The sequence below is a fragment of the Protopterus annectens genome, chromosome 2.part1 (genome assembly GCF_019279795.1).
Source record: "Protopterus annectens isolate FY-2018-M chromosome 2.part1, PAN1.0, whole genome shotgun sequence".
Taxonomy (NCBI): Eukaryota; Metazoa; Chordata; order Ceratodontiformes; family Protopteridae; genus Protopterus; species Protopterus annectens.
This window is the reverse complement of record NC_056729.1, coordinates 552,252,211-552,270,646: the sequence shown is the minus strand read 5'-3', so window position 1 is coordinate 552,270,646 and position 18,436 is coordinate 552,252,211. Positions and strand designations below refer to the sequence as shown.

At 38.6% G+C, this 18,436-nt stretch overlaps 1 protein-coding gene across 1 annotated transcript in view; it reads right to left on the bottom strand.

Moving 5' to 3' along the window:
- Positions 1 to 2,864: 2,864 nt before the first annotated feature.
- ATOH8 (atonal bHLH transcription factor 8) overlaps positions 2,865 to 18,436 on the bottom strand; it is a 109,453-nt gene continuing 93,881 nt past the window's right edge. The window contains exon 3 of the mRNA XM_044062328.1: positions 2,865 to 4,517. Coding sequence (XP_043918263.1) covers positions 4,512 to 4,517 — 6 coding nt within the window. The 3' untranslated portion in view covers positions 2,865 to 4,511. The remainder of the gene's footprint in view (positions 4,518 to 18,436) is intronic.

Genomic DNA, 18,436 nt, shown 5'->3' with positions numbered 1-18,436 from the left:
CAATGGCCATCTTTGCTTTACGGCTGTAAGGTAGGGTTATACATGCAAGGGATACATAGTTTGCAATCCTGAGAATGCCTAGGGTGAGACTGCCTACTAGATATGGGTCACTATGTGCAGATATGGCCACGCCTATCTAACAGCCCGAGTATGGCTGGCTTTGGTGGATGTTCAGGAAGGGGGGGGGTGGTGTGCTGTGAAGGGGATGATGGGTATTCAATTATGTATCCAGGTGTGTTGGGGTTGGATGGCTCAGTTCAGGCCAGACCATTATGTGGGTATGTGCCGGTAACGTTTCTGTACATGTGTACTGCACATTTTAATGGTCACATGTTTGTGGGATTGTATTGCGGATGTGTATATTTGTTCTTTGGTTATCTTCCTGATTCACACACTGCTCCCTTGTAGACCTCCAGTTCACCTATTGTGCATCCACCCCAGTCTCCCATTGGCGATATATTACATTACCCGTCACCCCCCACCCCCATATTCCACAATCAACATTCATCCCTTCTCTAGTTGATGGCCCATAGCACAGTCAACAGAACACATTGCGTACACTACATATCTCAGGGACCAATATGGTTGTGAGGTCTACACTAACGTTTCAGATCAACCACATGCTGTACGTCATGCAGATAGGTACTTGCAAATACTTATCTTTCATGACATGGTAGGTAGACCAGGGTAATACCCGTTCATCTATGGGCCGTCCTGGCAAGGACGTCTTGGACCGCGAATGGGCAGATATTGGGTGAATGCTCTAACCATTGGTAGGGTTGCCACCTTTTCATATGACCTGGATGGAACATTTTAGTGGCACACATCTGAGTTTACAGGCCAACACATACCCGCGGTCATTACAAAGGATAGTACTTCAGTTTCATGTCTACATATAAGCTTTTATTGTTGTAGCAGTGTAGTTGCTTATTCTGTTTCGTTTAGTTGCTTATTCTGTTTCTTGTAACATATAGGTATTTTATATACGGACATACATACTGTATGGGACTATTTCATAACATATGGGACATAATTATGTCCTACTATCGCAGGACAATTCACATTTATTATGAATTTGTATGGACACACCTGCCTAGAGGGGGACTGTCCCTCACAATGTGGGACACGTGGTAACCCAAACCATTGGGATAGGCTTGGCAATTGGCGGCGCACTAACACGATGCATTTCGCTTCCACTTGGTATAATTAACGACACTACAATGGAATACGGGCACGGGGTTTTAAATATCTTTGTTCGAGGGATGGAGTCTCAATATTCAGCTATGTGCCTTTGTGTTTACTTCTTATTGTGGTGTTCCCAAGATGTCTTTTATGCTTTGCATACATTTCAGTATCCATGGACACTGACAGGAGTGATTACTATTAGAGGCAGGCTGTACTACTCAGCATTTTAGGTTGTGCATATGCAGCCGACATGATCATGCCTCCGTGCAGCACTTGGACACGCCGCCTGCACTCGTACACATTTCCTATGCACATGGTCGTTACAGCAGCATGCCTTCATTAATATGCATGTGGTACTGCTGCGCCATCTCTACGCTGCACGGTCGGCGCAAGGCTAATGGCGTCCTTGCGCCGAGCTTCATGAATCCTGGGGTCTGTCGTTCTATAAAGCAAATGACATAGCAGCATTTTGCAAGGATTTGTAAATGAGCAAAGTTTTGTATGTTTTATCCTTACTGCTTCATTCTTAATAAGAAGTTACATATGTACGTTTGTTTGTTGGAAAATGCATTGCCCTCACAGAAGAGGATTTGTACACCTTCCATCTCAGGACATCTGGCAGCAACCCATTAAGCAACAACATGTGCATCATTTCACTTCATTATCACAAAACAGCACAGGATGGTGTGATATGACTCCCTTAAATGTGAAATACTTCTTTTCTAGCACAAGTGAAGCTTCCTGCAATTTAATATTAAACAGCATGGGACTTTCATATCCTTCTAAGAAAGGTGTTTTTCACAACACTCAACAACAAAGTTCACAGTTGGACTTCATGACTCGTGTTCTACCAGATCTTGCTGGAAATATTAACCAAGCTGCTTGTAAATACATATTGTTTTGGAATATTCAGTTAAGGATGTTGTAAATTATTACATAAGCAATCCAGGTACAAACAGTTCTGACCAAGTATGAGGCGGCTTAAAATAATCACCAAGTCAGTTGGAGGATTGCTTAAGACTGAAATAATACAGCTTACCTGACAAATCATATTTGTGCAGGTGTATGCATATGAGTGCTAGCACACTGGCACATACAGAAATTACTCTCAAACTGCAATGTAAATGCTTAAACAAGTAAAGCCAGCCTCACAGAGGCAAACAGTAAAATAAGGTGTTGACACCAAGCAATCTCACTTTGGAACACTCTGTTTCTATTGAAAGGTGAATGCGCTTCTTGGAAAACTACAGGCTTGTGGATTACGGCCAGCAAAAGATAAGTATACTGTAATGGTGATACCTCAAGTCTGCTGTATTTCACTTCTAACTCTGCTTAGCTGTCTTCTTAGCCTATTCTCGTTTATATTTTCTGACACAATGCATTAATTCTGTGTTTTTAGACACAATTGTTTAATCAGTATTTTACCTCTATATCCTGTGACTGCTGTCCTATTTGAAAAACACACATTGCTCTATCAACCCGGCTCTGTTTACAGTCTACAAGTAAATGAAACACTCATCTACTTCAGGTTGTAGTCATCTTCTTGGTCTTGTGAGATAAGGCAGTGAAAAACCCATTTCTGTTATAGGAAGTCATAAAACTAGGTGTTAACTGGAAAGGAGAAGTTGCAGATAACATCATTTTAATAACAAAAGTAGAGAGGAAGAAAGTCAGAATTGTTTGCTGTAATGCTGATATATTTTAATCATTCCGAAAGTTCAAGAGTTAATATTTTTTAATATATACACCTGACAATTACAACACAGAGCGACTTTAAAGAAAACAAACAGTAACATATTGCCGGCACTGCAAATTGTCCATAATTCAAATTTCTGCCGGCAATCTTCATCTGAAAGGAGAAATCAAGTGACGGTAAATAGTACAGAATGTTTATAAACAGGCTGAACAGTGTCATAAGCAGGAAAACCAGACAAACTGCTGGGATAAAAAGTGCTGACTAGGCATTCTCTACATATTTATTTATCATGGTAAGTGCTGCCTTCATTGTCTTAAGTAGACTACTGTTAAAAATATATATACTTCAATCAAATAAATGGCTTTTCACGAATCTTGTGAATTGGTGCTCTGTAAAGGGACTCCTTTCACATGTATATCTTAAAATAGACATATTTCTCTATGTTTTTAAATGAATGAATTATTAATTATACAGTTAATACAGCATCTAATAATAAATACTTACTGTTAAGAGTGATCATATTTGAATGATAAGGTATCATTTTCCGTTTCATTATATACTCTACAGTTATGCACATAATCAGTTTCACAGCCATAGGATTTGCCCCATACATGGTAATAACAGACCACAGTCACAGAACAGGTTCTTTCTTGGTGACCTGTGAAAATCCATTCTATGTTTTCTCATTTTGTTGTAATTTTAGCCAAAAATCGTTCAATGGTTTTAGTGAAAAAGCAAGACTTAAAGCTTTCAGTAAGACTATGTATTCTTCCCTTTTTTAAAAGCGTTAAGTGCTAGCCTACATATAAAATTTAAAGGCCTATTTTAAATGTTGTTACAGAGTGTAAACATTTGCAGTATGGTTCAACAGTATATGCGGTTAACAAATGACACCAGATCATAAGAAGACTGATTCCTGGGTGATTAAGCAGTTTGCAGTTCACTATAATACATTTATACTCCAAAGAATATGAAGCATCTTGGATGCATAGAGCCCACTCACCCATCTGTCTCGCTGTAACAGCCACTTGTTTTTGCTGCAGGACAGTTCCAAGTGCCTCACCTGTTCACCTAGTACACAAAACCAGTAGCTGCTGATAGTTTTACAATTACAGTTAAAAGGACAAACACTCTTTTAGTTAATATACACATAGCAGTGAGTCTGTGCTTATATAAAAATAATTTACCTTCATTTATGACTGCAGCTAAAGTCATTCTGTTACACAAAAAATATGAAACAAGTTTTCATTTATTTCTGCAAAGTAACAATCAGCCCATAGCACTTTTAACAAAGGCATTGCTGAACAGGCAGTTTGTCGACTCAGCTAATTGCAGGGCAAAGTTCCAAAGTGTGCCTCCTAAGGTAAAATACTGAGAAGGTGCTAAGGACATTGTATAATGTCAGTTCATAATTTATCCACAACGTTTCTTCGTCTTCATTTTCTGTCTCTTCTGCTTGCTCTGACAAGCATAAAACTTCCAAACTGTAAATACTGCACTGACAATAAGGTTTCTTGAAGCAGTCTCATCTTCAACCATGCATTCAGTTAAGGGCTTGGAGCTTTCCAGCAATGGTTGCAACTTAATATCTTTTCTGGGTTTTGATGAGTACGCCATACTTCACATTTTTTCACTCCTATGGGGAAGAAAAACAAAAAATTCTAAACTATTTCCAGTGAATGCACTGCTAATCATTTTCCTGATAAACAATGGAATGCATGAACATATACTTCAATGGTAAAGCAAGCTCAAAATCCATGTCGGCTTTATTTTCTGACAATTTACATTACCATTAATATTAGGCAGCTCTCTCTAAGGACTGATATTCAAAAATGTATCAGAAAGCTACAGATGTGAAAATGATATGTTATAAAAAGCATGCACTAGGCATCTATTTATTTAGTTACTTATTTAATTATCCATTTGTTCATCCATTCATTCACTCATTTAGGAAATAAGATCATCTAACTGGGATCTGTGCAGTGGAGGTAAGAGAAGAAATGTTCAAAGGCATGCAGCTAATTTAAATATCACATGTACAAAACAGTGTTTGTTGAAATAAGGAACATAATCTGCATTTAAATGTAACAAATTTATGACATACAAGGACAACACAATCAAAAAAAAAAAAATGATTACACATAACATGTAGATTAAATGCATGAAGAAGTATATTAAGGCGTATGATACAATGAATAACTGCATTTATGCCTTTCAGAAAGTGAACACAACTTTAAATGCAGACAACCACACTGAATTAGTAATAGAAATAGCTTGTGCCCTATTATATACTGATGCAGAAATGAGTATGTTACAGAATTACTATATTTGCTGTGTATGTGACTGCCTGAGTGCTGTTTTCATTTTGATCAAGTCATCTTATTTATTTATTTGTTTACCAGGAAAGACTGATTGGGGCAGAGGCCATTTTCAGCAGAGGCCCATGTAGAAATACTCCAGACACGTCTTTGAAATGTAGGATGAAAGCAGAGTACCCAGAAGAAACCCACACAAACGTAAGGAGGATGTGCAAACTCTGCACAAAAGGCATCCCAGCCAAGAATCAAACCAGAGAACCTCTTGCTGTGAGGCGACAACACTAACGGCTGCACCGCTGTGGTTATATGGTTTCAGAAAAAAACAGAGGGCCAGAATTCAGAATCTTTGGCATGGAGAAACACTCCCAAGTGTGTTACTTTGTGCCAGATTCCAAACGATAGTGCTTCACCAGTCTATATTCAGAATATGCTAACACGGACTGGTAGAAGCGGGTCTATATTAGTTCACTGAAATCGCATTGCAGCGAACACCTAATCATCGACTCTCATACAGTGAAATTTGTTTCAGCGATTTGCTGAATTTACCGAGGACAAGGAAATGCTCCACTGTAGTGTGATGTCGGAGTTGATATATATATATATATAAATATATATATATATATATATATATATATATATATATATGGGTGGGGGGTGATGCTCACCAGTTGGGTGAGTTCTATTTGCTTGGCTGTCAGTCCGTTGTGCTGTAGGGCAAGCATTTCCTTGCCACCCGGTAAATTCAGCAAATCGCTGAAATGATTTTTGCTGAATTAGGATCAATGATTAGGTGTTGGCTGCAATGCAATTTCAGTGAACTAATATAGACCTGTAGAAGCCTTCACCTAATTCCCAAAGGGAAATTTGGCTCACTTAACTACAGTCATATGGGGACTGCAAATAAATAAAGCCTGCCAATGTACAACACTGAATTAATAACACAGATGTTTGAAAGGAATGGGTTTCCTGGTGTGGCGGAAACTCCACCTGTATGTGGAAGTAGTACTGCAGGCGGTACCAGTTTGGAAGCAAGACTGCTTGCAGCACCTAGTTCTACATACAGATGGAGTTGTACTTCAGATATTGGGTCTCAGAGGCTGCCAGGGACAGTGCATGTCTGCATTAGTGGGTAATGGTACTTCAGATATCAGGTGACAGGGGCTGCTAGGGATAGTGCATGTCTGCATTAGAGGGTAATGTGAGCCATCTCCTGAGTGCCTGGTGAGATAACTCATCTTACTTTATTTAAAATAAAAAAAAGATGGCATCCCCTAGTGGGCTAGGGGTCCTACCTCTACATCCCTCTTCTTAGACATGACAAATACAGGAATGATATTCATGCTAGTATTATGCATACATTCACAAATCTGTCCTACAGATGGCCCTGTGGTGTTGAACTGCCTCATAGCCAGGCAGCTTCAGCTGTCTGTTTGTTGGAGCTGATATTGCAGACAGGTTACCTGCCTACGATATTAGGTCCATCACCAAATACAACTGATCTGCCTGCGAACTTTGGCCAGACTTGGTAGGCCATACTGAGTCCTCAGGCAACTTCAGTCCTGCACTCAGACTAAGTAATGCAATTTTGCACCACTGAATGTTACTGAATCACATTGTTTGTCTGGATATAGTGTGCCCCAATTAATTCAATACCTCAGGCCGTGGAGGTGCAGGGGTTAGTGTTGTCACCTCACAGCAAGAGGTTCTCCTGTTCGATTCTCTGCTGGATCTCCTTCTTTGTGGAGTCTGCATGTCCTCCCCGTGGTCGAGTGACATTAAAGACATGCAGGTAGGTGCGTGAATGGTTCCTCCTTCTTTGAAGGTTGGGCATCAGGCTGGAAACTTGGCACCGTAAAAAAAAAAATCCACTGTCAATCATTAGCGGATTGGAGCTTCGCTGTGGCGACCCCTAACCGGGAAAAGCCAAAAGACTTTTAGTGCTGGAGGTAGTATTGAACTGGGAAAGTCGAATTTTACTGCTCAGAGTAGTGAAGGCAGGATGACTGGGGGCTGTGCACTCTTGTTACTCCAATGTTTTGGAATCTGACACAAGCAGTGGCGTAACTACGTTAGAAGCGCCCTGAGGCAAACTTTTCCTAGGTGCCCCAACATCCCCCCCCCCCCCCGGGAACCCAAGCCATCGAGATGACCGAAGCCAAAGAAATCACATATAGTAGCACAAAAAATGCTTTATAACTTCCTACTAATAGTTGCATTAAAGACTTGTTTTATATCTTAATATTGTATGAAATAACCGAAGCAACTTAAGGTCAACATGTTTTTCTTTTACTGAAGATTTAATTTTAATTGGTGGACCACCAGGGTGGCTTGCTTTTAAATTTATTATATTTTGGTCTATATGGGTCTGACAATTCTATACATCTATTTGTGTTTGTCTAATTATAAAACTACTTTGTGAATGTGATGTTATACATGCAATATGAAATTTGTATATACTATGTTTTTGTGCTATCCTAAATTCTGTACTATATTGAGTGTTTTTTTAATGTTCATAATCAATACTGTAGACTGAATACTGCTGTTCATATTCAACACAATATAATTGTACTGTCTTTGGAGCTTTTCTCCGCTAAAACGGGCTCCTAGCCCCATCAGACTTTCCCAGTTAACAAATGTAATTAATTAAGTAATTAATTAATAAATAAGTGAATTTTGAGACTTCATCATATAGTTTTATATATATGCACCAAGTCATAATACAAAATGGTTGGATTCTAAAACAAACTATCGTGGACCAGTATCTCGAAGCTATAAAGTCGAATGTTAAAAATAGCAAACGTTCATAATCGCGAATTTGACGTATGTCGAAAATATGTCAAATTCGCGGTTATGAAGTTGCGCTATGTAATGTCCGGGTTTGTGTTTTGTTGGTGCATGGTGCCGTGTTTGGATGTAGGTGTTATGTCAGGTAAGTGAGTGTTTTGTAAGGGTTTTGAGTGGGAGTTAGAGTGTGTGTGAGGGATTGGAGAATGTGTGTGTGTGAGTGAGCTTTTGTGTTGTGTTTGTGCGATCTCGGAGTTAGTATATATAAGTAGGGGGGGTGTGGGGGGCAGCCCCCCACATGGGGGGTGCAGGGGGGCTTGCCCCCCTGCTTATGTGTGTGTGAGTTGTGTATGTGTGTTGTTTTTTTGTTTATGTTGTGATGTGGTTGTTGTGTTGTATGTTTAGTGTAGTGTGTGCAGTGTTTTCGGTTATGTGGTTTCGCGGTTTTTGTTTGTCAGTGTTTTGTGGATTCGGTTTTATAGTCTCGAGATACTGAAATTCGATATTTCAGCATTTCGAGGTTATAAAGTGAATCCATATATATATATATATATATATATATATATATATATATATATATATATATATATATATATATATATATATATATAATGCAGTAAAACCAAACAAAATACCCAGTGGTGCCTTCCAGATGGCTAGGTGCACTCAGTTCAGCACAAGGAATACAATAACTCTCACACACAAACTTGGCAACTACACAAAACAATGACTCTGTGACAATAATAAAATACCACATCCGGAATGCCATTATACAATGCTGAGTTGACAGCCATAAAGCATAAAATGTAATAAATGTATTAAACGATAACGATGTGCAAATAATACATAACTACATATTGAATGGTACAAAGTGGAAATTCACCAGAAGCGGGGACCAATTAAAAAACATTTAAAAAAATATTCTAGACCATCCTGAGAGGAGTACATGTGTACTCCTTGTCATTGTTGAGTGACTCACTATGGCAGTGAGACTATTATGCTAACTTGCAGCTACAAACTCTGGTGCTGCTTGGCTTTTGAGGAGTGTGGTTACCTATCACACACCAGTATGAGCAAATTCTGTCACTGAAAAGCTTTGCGGGGAAGCTCAGTAAATTACTTATGCTTCTGTTATATTTACAGCACATCTATTGTTAACGTACTTGCTTAGTCAAATTAATTCCTGTCTTGAAGCTCTTCTCTTGTTTTGAATAGCTGTTCCATTTCATTGAATTATATTTCAGTGTTTGTAAGGTATGCATATGACAGATTACAAAACATTGGTAATAATAATCTTCCTTCATCAGCTAGCACTTAACAGAACTGTTCCCGTTTTGCTTTTTTAAATCAGTCAAATCACATTTGATAAAAAAGAGACATCATTCAGTCAACAACAGTAACAGAATTACCTTGGTTGGGTTTAACACCTTCTGGAACTGGATACAACTGCTGGCCACTGATGTAATGTTTTCTCTCAGTCATCCAGAGATCTCGGTTTCAACTTTTGTTAACTGTAGCAGTAACACGTCTCTCGCGCCTACATTTGTTTCCCCTTGTGTGTAAATAAACCAAATGCAAGAGGGATATCACTCTGCAGAGCATGAGTTCCCTCCTAAACCTCATAATCCAGCCAAAAGAAACTAAGCCAGCGACCGTCCGACCATGTCTGAAACCCCGATCGCTCTACACGACGCCCGTGCAACGAAATTCCCGCGAGAGCTGAGAGAGAGCTCTCAGCTCACTCCTCATTGGCCCTGACTGCAAGGGAAGCAGTTTGGAGCTCCTCTGTTCTGTGCAGTAGTTGACCGCACAGGTCGCTGGGTACCCTTTTCTTTGCATTCGGACTGCCGATAAAGGCAGTCTGAATGAAATTTTTGTTTCACGGATTTCTTTTCTTGTTTTTTTTTTCTAGGTGGGAGGGCTGCAGACTGGGATTCTTACCACCGAACGATGGACATTTACTAAATAAGCAAAGTACAATCCGTGACAACATCTGTCGGCCCAAAGCGCCCCCTGCTGCTTGGAGCCCTGAGGCAATTGCCTCACTTCGCCTCTTGTAGTTACGCCCCTGGACACAAGAATGTCTCCCTGTTTCTCTATAACACTCCTACACATTTCTTTGCTTATTGTGAAGTTTGCATAAAATTTTGCAAGCACATTTGTTATATCCTATAGCTGGATGTTCATTCCATTTTTTGTTTTGGTCATGTTCTTCATTTTTTCCTTTCAACATTCAGATGTAATTTAAGAATATCTTAATACTGCCTTCAGCCCAAGAAACTAAACAAGTTCATAGTTACATTTGATTAGAAAAAAATAGTTTCCATACTTCAATCTAGACTTGTTTTTTGACTAAGTTGCATCTCTTTTTTTCTGCTGCACATCTTGTTGTTGTTATTATTTTTTAGTTGTAGTCTACCAAATAATCTTTTGACGTTACCTTTTTGTCTGTGACGTACCAGTATGTACTTATTAACGCAGAAGGTTATGATATCATAGAACTTATTCACAGTCGTTTGATCAGAATTAACTTGGTTTACTGTACAGATGGCCCTGTGGTGTTGAACTGCCGGTCTGTTTTCACATCATTTTGCAAGATACATTCCAGTGGTACATCTAGGAAGCATGACTTACTTATGACTTTGTTAAATTTTACTCTTAGTTTAAAATTCATTGTGTTATGATCTGTATTATCTAGAAACATTATAACCACTGGCAGCAAGCAGAAATCTTCTAGACGTGTCAGTATGATTGTTCTAAACTGTTTTGATGCGCATAGTAAACAGATATTTAGCCACATTTATTTGCCATTGTACAGATTATCTAATGTCTGATTACATAACAATCCAGACAAAGATCACATTTTTATTGATTTTTTTACACCTTGGAGAAAATTCTCATGCTCTTCGGGAGGCAGAGACAGCGCATGACAGAATCCTCTATTTTATTCTATACCTCAGATAGTAAGTATTGTGTGAGTAATATACAGCCCTGAGTCATTTTCTCATCTTCTTGTTCTTAGGTACAATTTTGCAAAAAGTGGGACACCACCACCACCACACCCACTGGATCTATAGTACTGAAAATAAATATTCCTTAGGATTTTTGTATCTTTAACTGGTTCAATAATGTCACACATTTAAATGTCCTTCAAGCAGAGGAAAGCTTCTATGTCACTTACTTTATTGTTCAGACTTGTGGAATTTATGAAGACCATCTTCACCTCTGCTTTTTTTCTCTTGTGTGTCATTTACATTTTTCTTCTTCTTTTTTGTCTTTGAATTTGAAGAGATCTAAAACAAGACACAATGGGGACGGAAAATGTTCTATTCAGTCTTTATACTTCCCATGGGGAGCAGTAAAGCCCTTCAGGTGAAAGCACACTGGAAGATTTGCATATCTCCTTCCAGGTCATCAGTCAATGAATCCCAGAGCTTTAACTAGGATGGAGTGAAGAGGATGGCTGCCCCATGCCCAAGCTGTCAGAGGACAAAACTGGAAGGTGTCAATCATGGTGAAGTGCCAACTTCATAAATGAATGCCAATACTGCATTTCTGATCATGGCTGAAGCACTGCAGCACTGAAACAATTAGTGTTTGGTGACTTAATTTACCTGCAGCAAGTTACTTGTTAGAGAAGACAGACAAAAGTTACACACTTACCATAGTGATAGATCCTTTCATTCCAGTCTGTCTAGTATGACACATTTTTGGTCCTCGGCTTTGAGAAGACTTTTTGTTTTACTCATCATCTCTGAGGTAAGTAGGGGCAGTTAAGGGGATCTGCACATCTGCACAGGGCACCTGATGACCTACAAATTGATTCTGCTGAATCCTATGTATACTTCACTATGTTGTTGTGACGAACTGACTGCCTGTCATGATAGTTAGGTGCCCTTTGAGGTCTGTTTCATATCCAGGAGACAGGACTTTCATGTTCATTCCAGTGTGAACAATGGACATGTCATAAATAGCCTTAATCCTTTTTAACTCAGTTAAGATGTCTCAGTTTTTGGCCCCAGGCAAGCATGACACTGTTAAAAAATTCTTAAAAAGTCCCACAGTGGTATTATCATTGACAAGGACACAAGAGGGTTATATAAACTTGACAAACAATTAGAAGAGGTGAAGACTGAATCACAGATCCTGGAATTCTGAGGGAGATATCTTACACCAATCTAGACATGTATCATGGATGACATGACAGCCCACTGGATGTAATCACTAGAAATGCATGTGTCAAGATTCTGAACTGCAAAACCATGCTATAGTGCCACAGTGTGTACAGACAATAGGAAAACTGGAGCACACCTTCAACAAGCTTGATTTATGTAATAATGCACTAACTTAACTTCATTATCCAAGCAAACATATCGACATCTAATTCTATCTTATAGCTAAAGCTTGGTATTTCAATGCTATTATAAGCATTTATATATTACTTTAGACATTTCAAATGAAACTGCTTTTACAGATTTTGGTCATTTGGCTGCACATTAGAAAATGCCATTATATGGTTTATGGACTGGTGATGCTCATTACTACCAGTTTTTAATTGTGTTGCAGGCATTTCGGGCAGAAAGTAAAATCTACATTTTACAGAGAATGTGCATGAAAAGTATGTGTCATGCCACTCTGTGTACTGTTGCCCTCTATGGTGTCTAAGTACTTCTGTTTCTTTTAGAACATTCAGCACACTGCTGACCTCATTGTGGAATGCCAGTTACACCTAGGGAAACAGAACAAACTGCCCGTGGACTAGACTCTATCAACAGTGGCACACACTTTTGTTTCCTACAGGGCTACAGATACGATGACAGCTACCATTGCACTACATACCTGTATTTGACTCAGCTAGCATCTGACTGCAATGGCATAGATAATGTCTCTAAGAAGCAACAGCTGGCACCAGATGGTGTCAAAGTCTGATATGAGTGTTCCACACACTAAGTTACCATAGGCGTTCTTTGCAGGTTGGCCAACAGGAAGCAGAGCAGTTTGGGGCTACAGTACCAGTAGCATTACATGATCATTTCAGGGATTCACTCACTAGGAATATTTATGTTCTTAATGCTGCCATTTCTGTATCACTGACACAGGACACGGAATGGAGTAGATAAATATACAGACAAGATACAGTTCTGCATACAGAAAATATAGAAAATATAAAATAAGTGTTTGAACAGACAAATGACTTCCAGGAATGCAGTCATTAATCAGCTAAATATTTCCTAACTAAAATTTTGCTAAAAGAGCCACTAGACCCTGTGTACCCATATCTAAGAAGTACAAATTATTAGAAGTAAAATAATAAAAACAAACCTATTTATGGGGAGACGCAGTTTTGAGGAAATCAAAAACAAGTTCTAATTGACTAACTGAAAATGGCTACCAGAACACAACTACCTCCCACACAAAATTTAACTGAACAATTGGCCTTTCTGGAAAACTCCATGATGCAGTACAGAAAGTAACAGGCAGCAGGTATGCACAGTTTTAAATAAAAATGTCATAGTTTTACTTTTAAGTCCCACTGAAGTCTGGTTGTTTTTTCCCCCTCACAGAAACAAAATGTTACAGTTTTGCACTTTAAAATTTTATATTCAGGTTTTAGCTGCAGCTTGGCAAACAATTATATATTTTGCAGCCATTTAAATATTCTTTAATTTACAATGTATATATTTCATGCATCTCTACTGACAAAACAATTACAAGTTTTATCTAGCGTTTATAATTTTCACAGGTTTATTGCATTTTTACTACATATAGTTGTAAGTTTATATACAGTCCTAACAGCCAGGTAAGTCACTTCAATGTCTTTTAGAACCATGTGCATGTATTTCTCTGCACAGCTGTCAGATGAGACTGGTGATGCACCCATCTTTTTGGAGGAATTCCACTGCTGTTGCTTGTGAGGGCATTGTAAAATATTCACATCTGAAAACCATTAGATCTGCATATGCATGGTGTTGCTACATCTGTCGAGCTTTTGACAATAGTCATACTTGTGATAATGGCTGTACAACAGTCCATTACAGGCATTAGTGCTTGTTTTATTTAACAGGGTATTGAGCTGTTTAGTCTGCATTAATGTTCAGCTGCTATGCACATTGCACCTTTCTTGAGACTGCATTTAGCAGTATGCCTCCATCAGCAGGGCATGCCTTTATTTGCATATCTGGTAGGTACAATTTGTAGTTGTGTACTACATTTTGTTGCTTCTACTAGCCTTTGTGGACTAACACCTCAGTATGGCCTTCTATCTGTACAGTGGTTTTCTGCAACACACCGTATTTATGAATGTTACTTCCAGTTTTAGTTGTAATCCTGTTTTATTTTGAATTTTAAAGTCAGGCCCTTCCTTGTTATAAATGATCCTATCAAAAATTAAACAAAGGACTTTGCTGATAATGCCAAGAGCTACCCCTCTCATGACATCTGTTGTCGCCAGCTTTTGATGCAGGCACTCCAGTTAACAATAGCATAAGCTGCATCACTAGCCTTGCAATACACATACCTGAGTAACACAATACCAGTACTGCCTTGATCATGAACAGGGGCTCCACATACAAGCAGCAAATCACTTGGACTGTTCAACTCAGAGGTGATCACCTGGCATGTGTACTAATTATAATAATAAGATTATAATAATTATTATAGTAATAATACTAATTACATGTAATAATTATGTCATTTGTCTTGTTCTTAATAGTTGTATGTATTTCGTTTATGTAATTCATGCTTGGAGAATCACTGAAACCAGAGTCAAATTCCTTGTATGTGCGCATACTTGGCCAATAAAAATCACAACTGCAACATTATTTTCTAGGCATTAGATATTGAACTAAGCAAGCATCACAGATGGGGCTTGAAAATAAACCATGCAATTACGCAGTAAGTTGCAAAAGCAAACTAATACTGGTAGGGAAGGAGACCAGACCACGAATAATCAGACCTGCTAAAACAGAAGGAAAATTTAAGGGGAGGTGCATAAGAGGAAAAGGGTATTGATAGCTTAGTGAGAATCTAAAAGTTGAAAGGGAGCAAAGTTGGGAGAAAGGTGAGACAGAGATGGAGGAAGTACTATATAGTGCTAAGGATTAAAAATATATAGTAAGTAAAACGAAGGGAAGGAATGAAGACGTGGCAAACATAAACATTCCTTTTAGAATGTGCTAGGAGTAATAAAGCAGAGAGTGGGTGAGGGAAGATTGGGGGTGTGTGGACAGAAAGAGAAAGGAAGTAAAGCTGAGTATGGTCGTAAAGAAAAGTGTTATAGGTTTTCTTATGTTAATATGAAGACTTGTGTCTTCTGATGTCAGTTAACATGGAGCTGAACAAGAATAAAACCAAGAGTTTGATGGGTATTGTTTAAGGTGTTTTATTTTTATAGGTTCATAGGTTCATAGGTTCATACTAGGCTATCTGCCCGAGGGCATTTACAAGCCTAGCCCATAGTTTTGTGGCTTACGCCACCCCTTTAGTATGGGGAACTATACCCATTATTTTGCTGTGCCTCTGTTGAGCAGTGACACTGAGGTAATCCCTGGGGTATATCTGCGATCTCCCATCCATTGGTCAAGATTTCTCTTGAACAAGGCCAGCGAGGTGCTCTGCCTCACATATACCGGGATTTTATTCCACAGCATAGGGAGTCTTTGGGTGATGAATCTATCCCTCCAGCACGTCCTATTAATAGCCGTGTCGAGGTTTAAGTTTTAAATGTTTGGAAGTGATAGATTTGTCTTGGAGTCAGGGGAATGGAATACTGAAGATGAATTCTCCTTTCCTTAAGATGCAATGACCTTTGCACTGATTATATTATTAAATGGGGTACAATGTACCTGGCCCCTACATAGGGAATGCACTGTAGGTAGCTTTGCTCCCTCATTAAATATTAATGTTTGAATTCCACAGCAAACCTTTCAGTTTTGCACATGTATAACACAACACTGGTGACTGATGGAATTACCAAAGACCCATAATCTTGCAATGACTCTAGTATTATAATTAGGACCCCATGACCATCTCTGAAAATAAATAAATAAATGAATAAAACTGTAAGTCAGCCTTCAGTTTGTTTCTTTTTAGGACACTAAAAGTTTATGTGCAATGCTGTTAATGTCTTATATGTCATTTTAGAGACCTGGGCATTGATTTCTGAGTGTGAGTGCATGTGTTTGTATGTGTTGTGTGTGTGTGTGTGTGTGTGTGTGTGTGTGGGGGGGGGGTCTGAAATGAATGAATCAAACAATTATATTCCTCACTGCTGTTTTGAAAGAATATGCATGTGCTGTAATGACATCCAAACAAAATTGTAATGTACTATACAGTGAATTTCTGTGCCATTGTGCAGAACATTTTTTTTTTTTACTTTCAGGGTTATTTTCCACATAACAAAAAAAATGAGCTACACAAAAAATAAGAGCTGAATTCACTTTATGTTAACCACATCTGATACTTTGGCAAGGATTTTTATTTTATTTTACACATACCAATGACTTCTTAAAAAGGGTTGTTTACAACTCTATTTTTATAGACTTAATTTTTTGCTTCATCCTATCATTCCAGCAGGCTCCTCTATGCAGATCTTTTACTTTGTAACCATGGTAAAGCATTGATCTCCATGACCCTTTTTTCAGATTTAACCTGGAATCACCGTATGATAATGGAGGTTGAGGGAATCAAACCCTGTACCACAAGAAACAGCTTGTTAACAGCTCCTTAGTCCTATGTGCCAACTGTCAGACCTATTTGTGAACATCACTTTTCTTGTCCTGAAACAGAGGTATTTCCAATTGAAATGTTAGGTAGCATCTTGTTGTAGGATGAGGAAATATATTTATTTATTTATTTAACATTTGTTGTGCGAGAAGTCCAACTAGGACAGAGCCTATTTTCAGTGGAGACCTGGGCAGAAACGCTCCAGATGCATGTCTTTGGAATGTGGGAAGAAACCAGGGTACCTGGAGGAAACCCATGCAAACGCAGGAAGGACATGCAGACTCAGCACAGAAGGCACCCCTGCCGAGAATTGAACTAGAGAACCTCTTGCTGTAAGGTGACAACATTAACCACTGCAATAGCATGTTGTTGCAAGATGAACAAGGGAGCTGAGTAAAATTATAATGCCTCTCACTGCTTTTGTATATTTAGCATCTTTTTCTGCCCAGCATCATGGCATATGGACCATTTCCCAAACTTGAGACACTGTTAACATAAACTTTTTCTAATATTGCAACAGCAGGAAAGCCCCAACTCCTTTCTTAAAAATAATCCTGTTTTAGAATTGAGAATTCCTATTTTACTGCATTCTCTATACTTTGAATCTTTCCATTTTAGCCTTTCTGTTTTTATAAACTTTAAGCACCTCAAGATTACATTCAAGGCAACTCTTGTACTGTCGCATAACTTAACTATATGTTGTTACCTTTGAATCAAAGATGGCTATCAATGTATGTGCCATTTTATTTATAAGATGAAACTATATCAGTGTATGTACAATATTATGCATGCAAACTCAAATCTTTTATTCTGCATTCTTTGTATATCAAAACTATCAGTTATATGCATAACTACACTAAAATATATAATGTACACTTGAAGGTTTTCTTACTGGGCATCCTCTGAAAATGCTTTATCTATCTGGATTTTTGTCCGCCTGTCTATTTGAATAAAAATAAATTTTACCCATATGCCTTTCTATAAACCTATCTATTGTTGTTTTTAAAACTATTTTGGCATTTAGAAATTCTTAACACTTTAATGTGAGAAAGGGCACCAGTGTTTTGTTCTGTGACCTTGATATAGACATGAAGTCCATTACATACAGGAAAAATAAAAAAAAACATGAAAGCAATCTTGATACAGTAATTAAGAAGAAAGCAAAAACTGGGAGATGCGAACATAATATAATAATTGGATATGCGGGGAGGCCTGCAGTGCACAAATACACACATTTGATGTATTTGAAAATAAAATCAAATTCCACCTAAAACACTTTTTAAGAACTTCCTATTTGTAAGGTCATTTTTCATCAGATCCTTTCTCAGAAAGGGAGCCTTGCTGGCTGCACCCCTCCCCCACCTGGGGTTGAAACAGCTGTTCTCAGTGTTAACAGAGTAAGTAGCAAGGAGGCTCCAGTGAGTGTTTTTCTGGAACAGATGTCCAGGGAAAGCTGGGGAATGTGCCAGCAGAGAGCTGGGGAATGTGCCAAATCCTGTAGTGACTGAATGCTTTGGGTTCCAGCTCGCGTGCCTTTCTGCTGCCCTCTGCCCTGAGTGGCGCCAGCAGGACTTCCCAACTAGTTCTCTGAACATCTGGAGTCTGGGGCAGTCAAAAGGAAGAGAGAGAGCGAAAGAGAGAATGGAACAGATGTGCGTGTGTGTGTGTGTGTGTGTGTGTGTGTGTGTGTGAGAGAGATCGAGACAGTGACAGAGAAAGAAAAAAAACA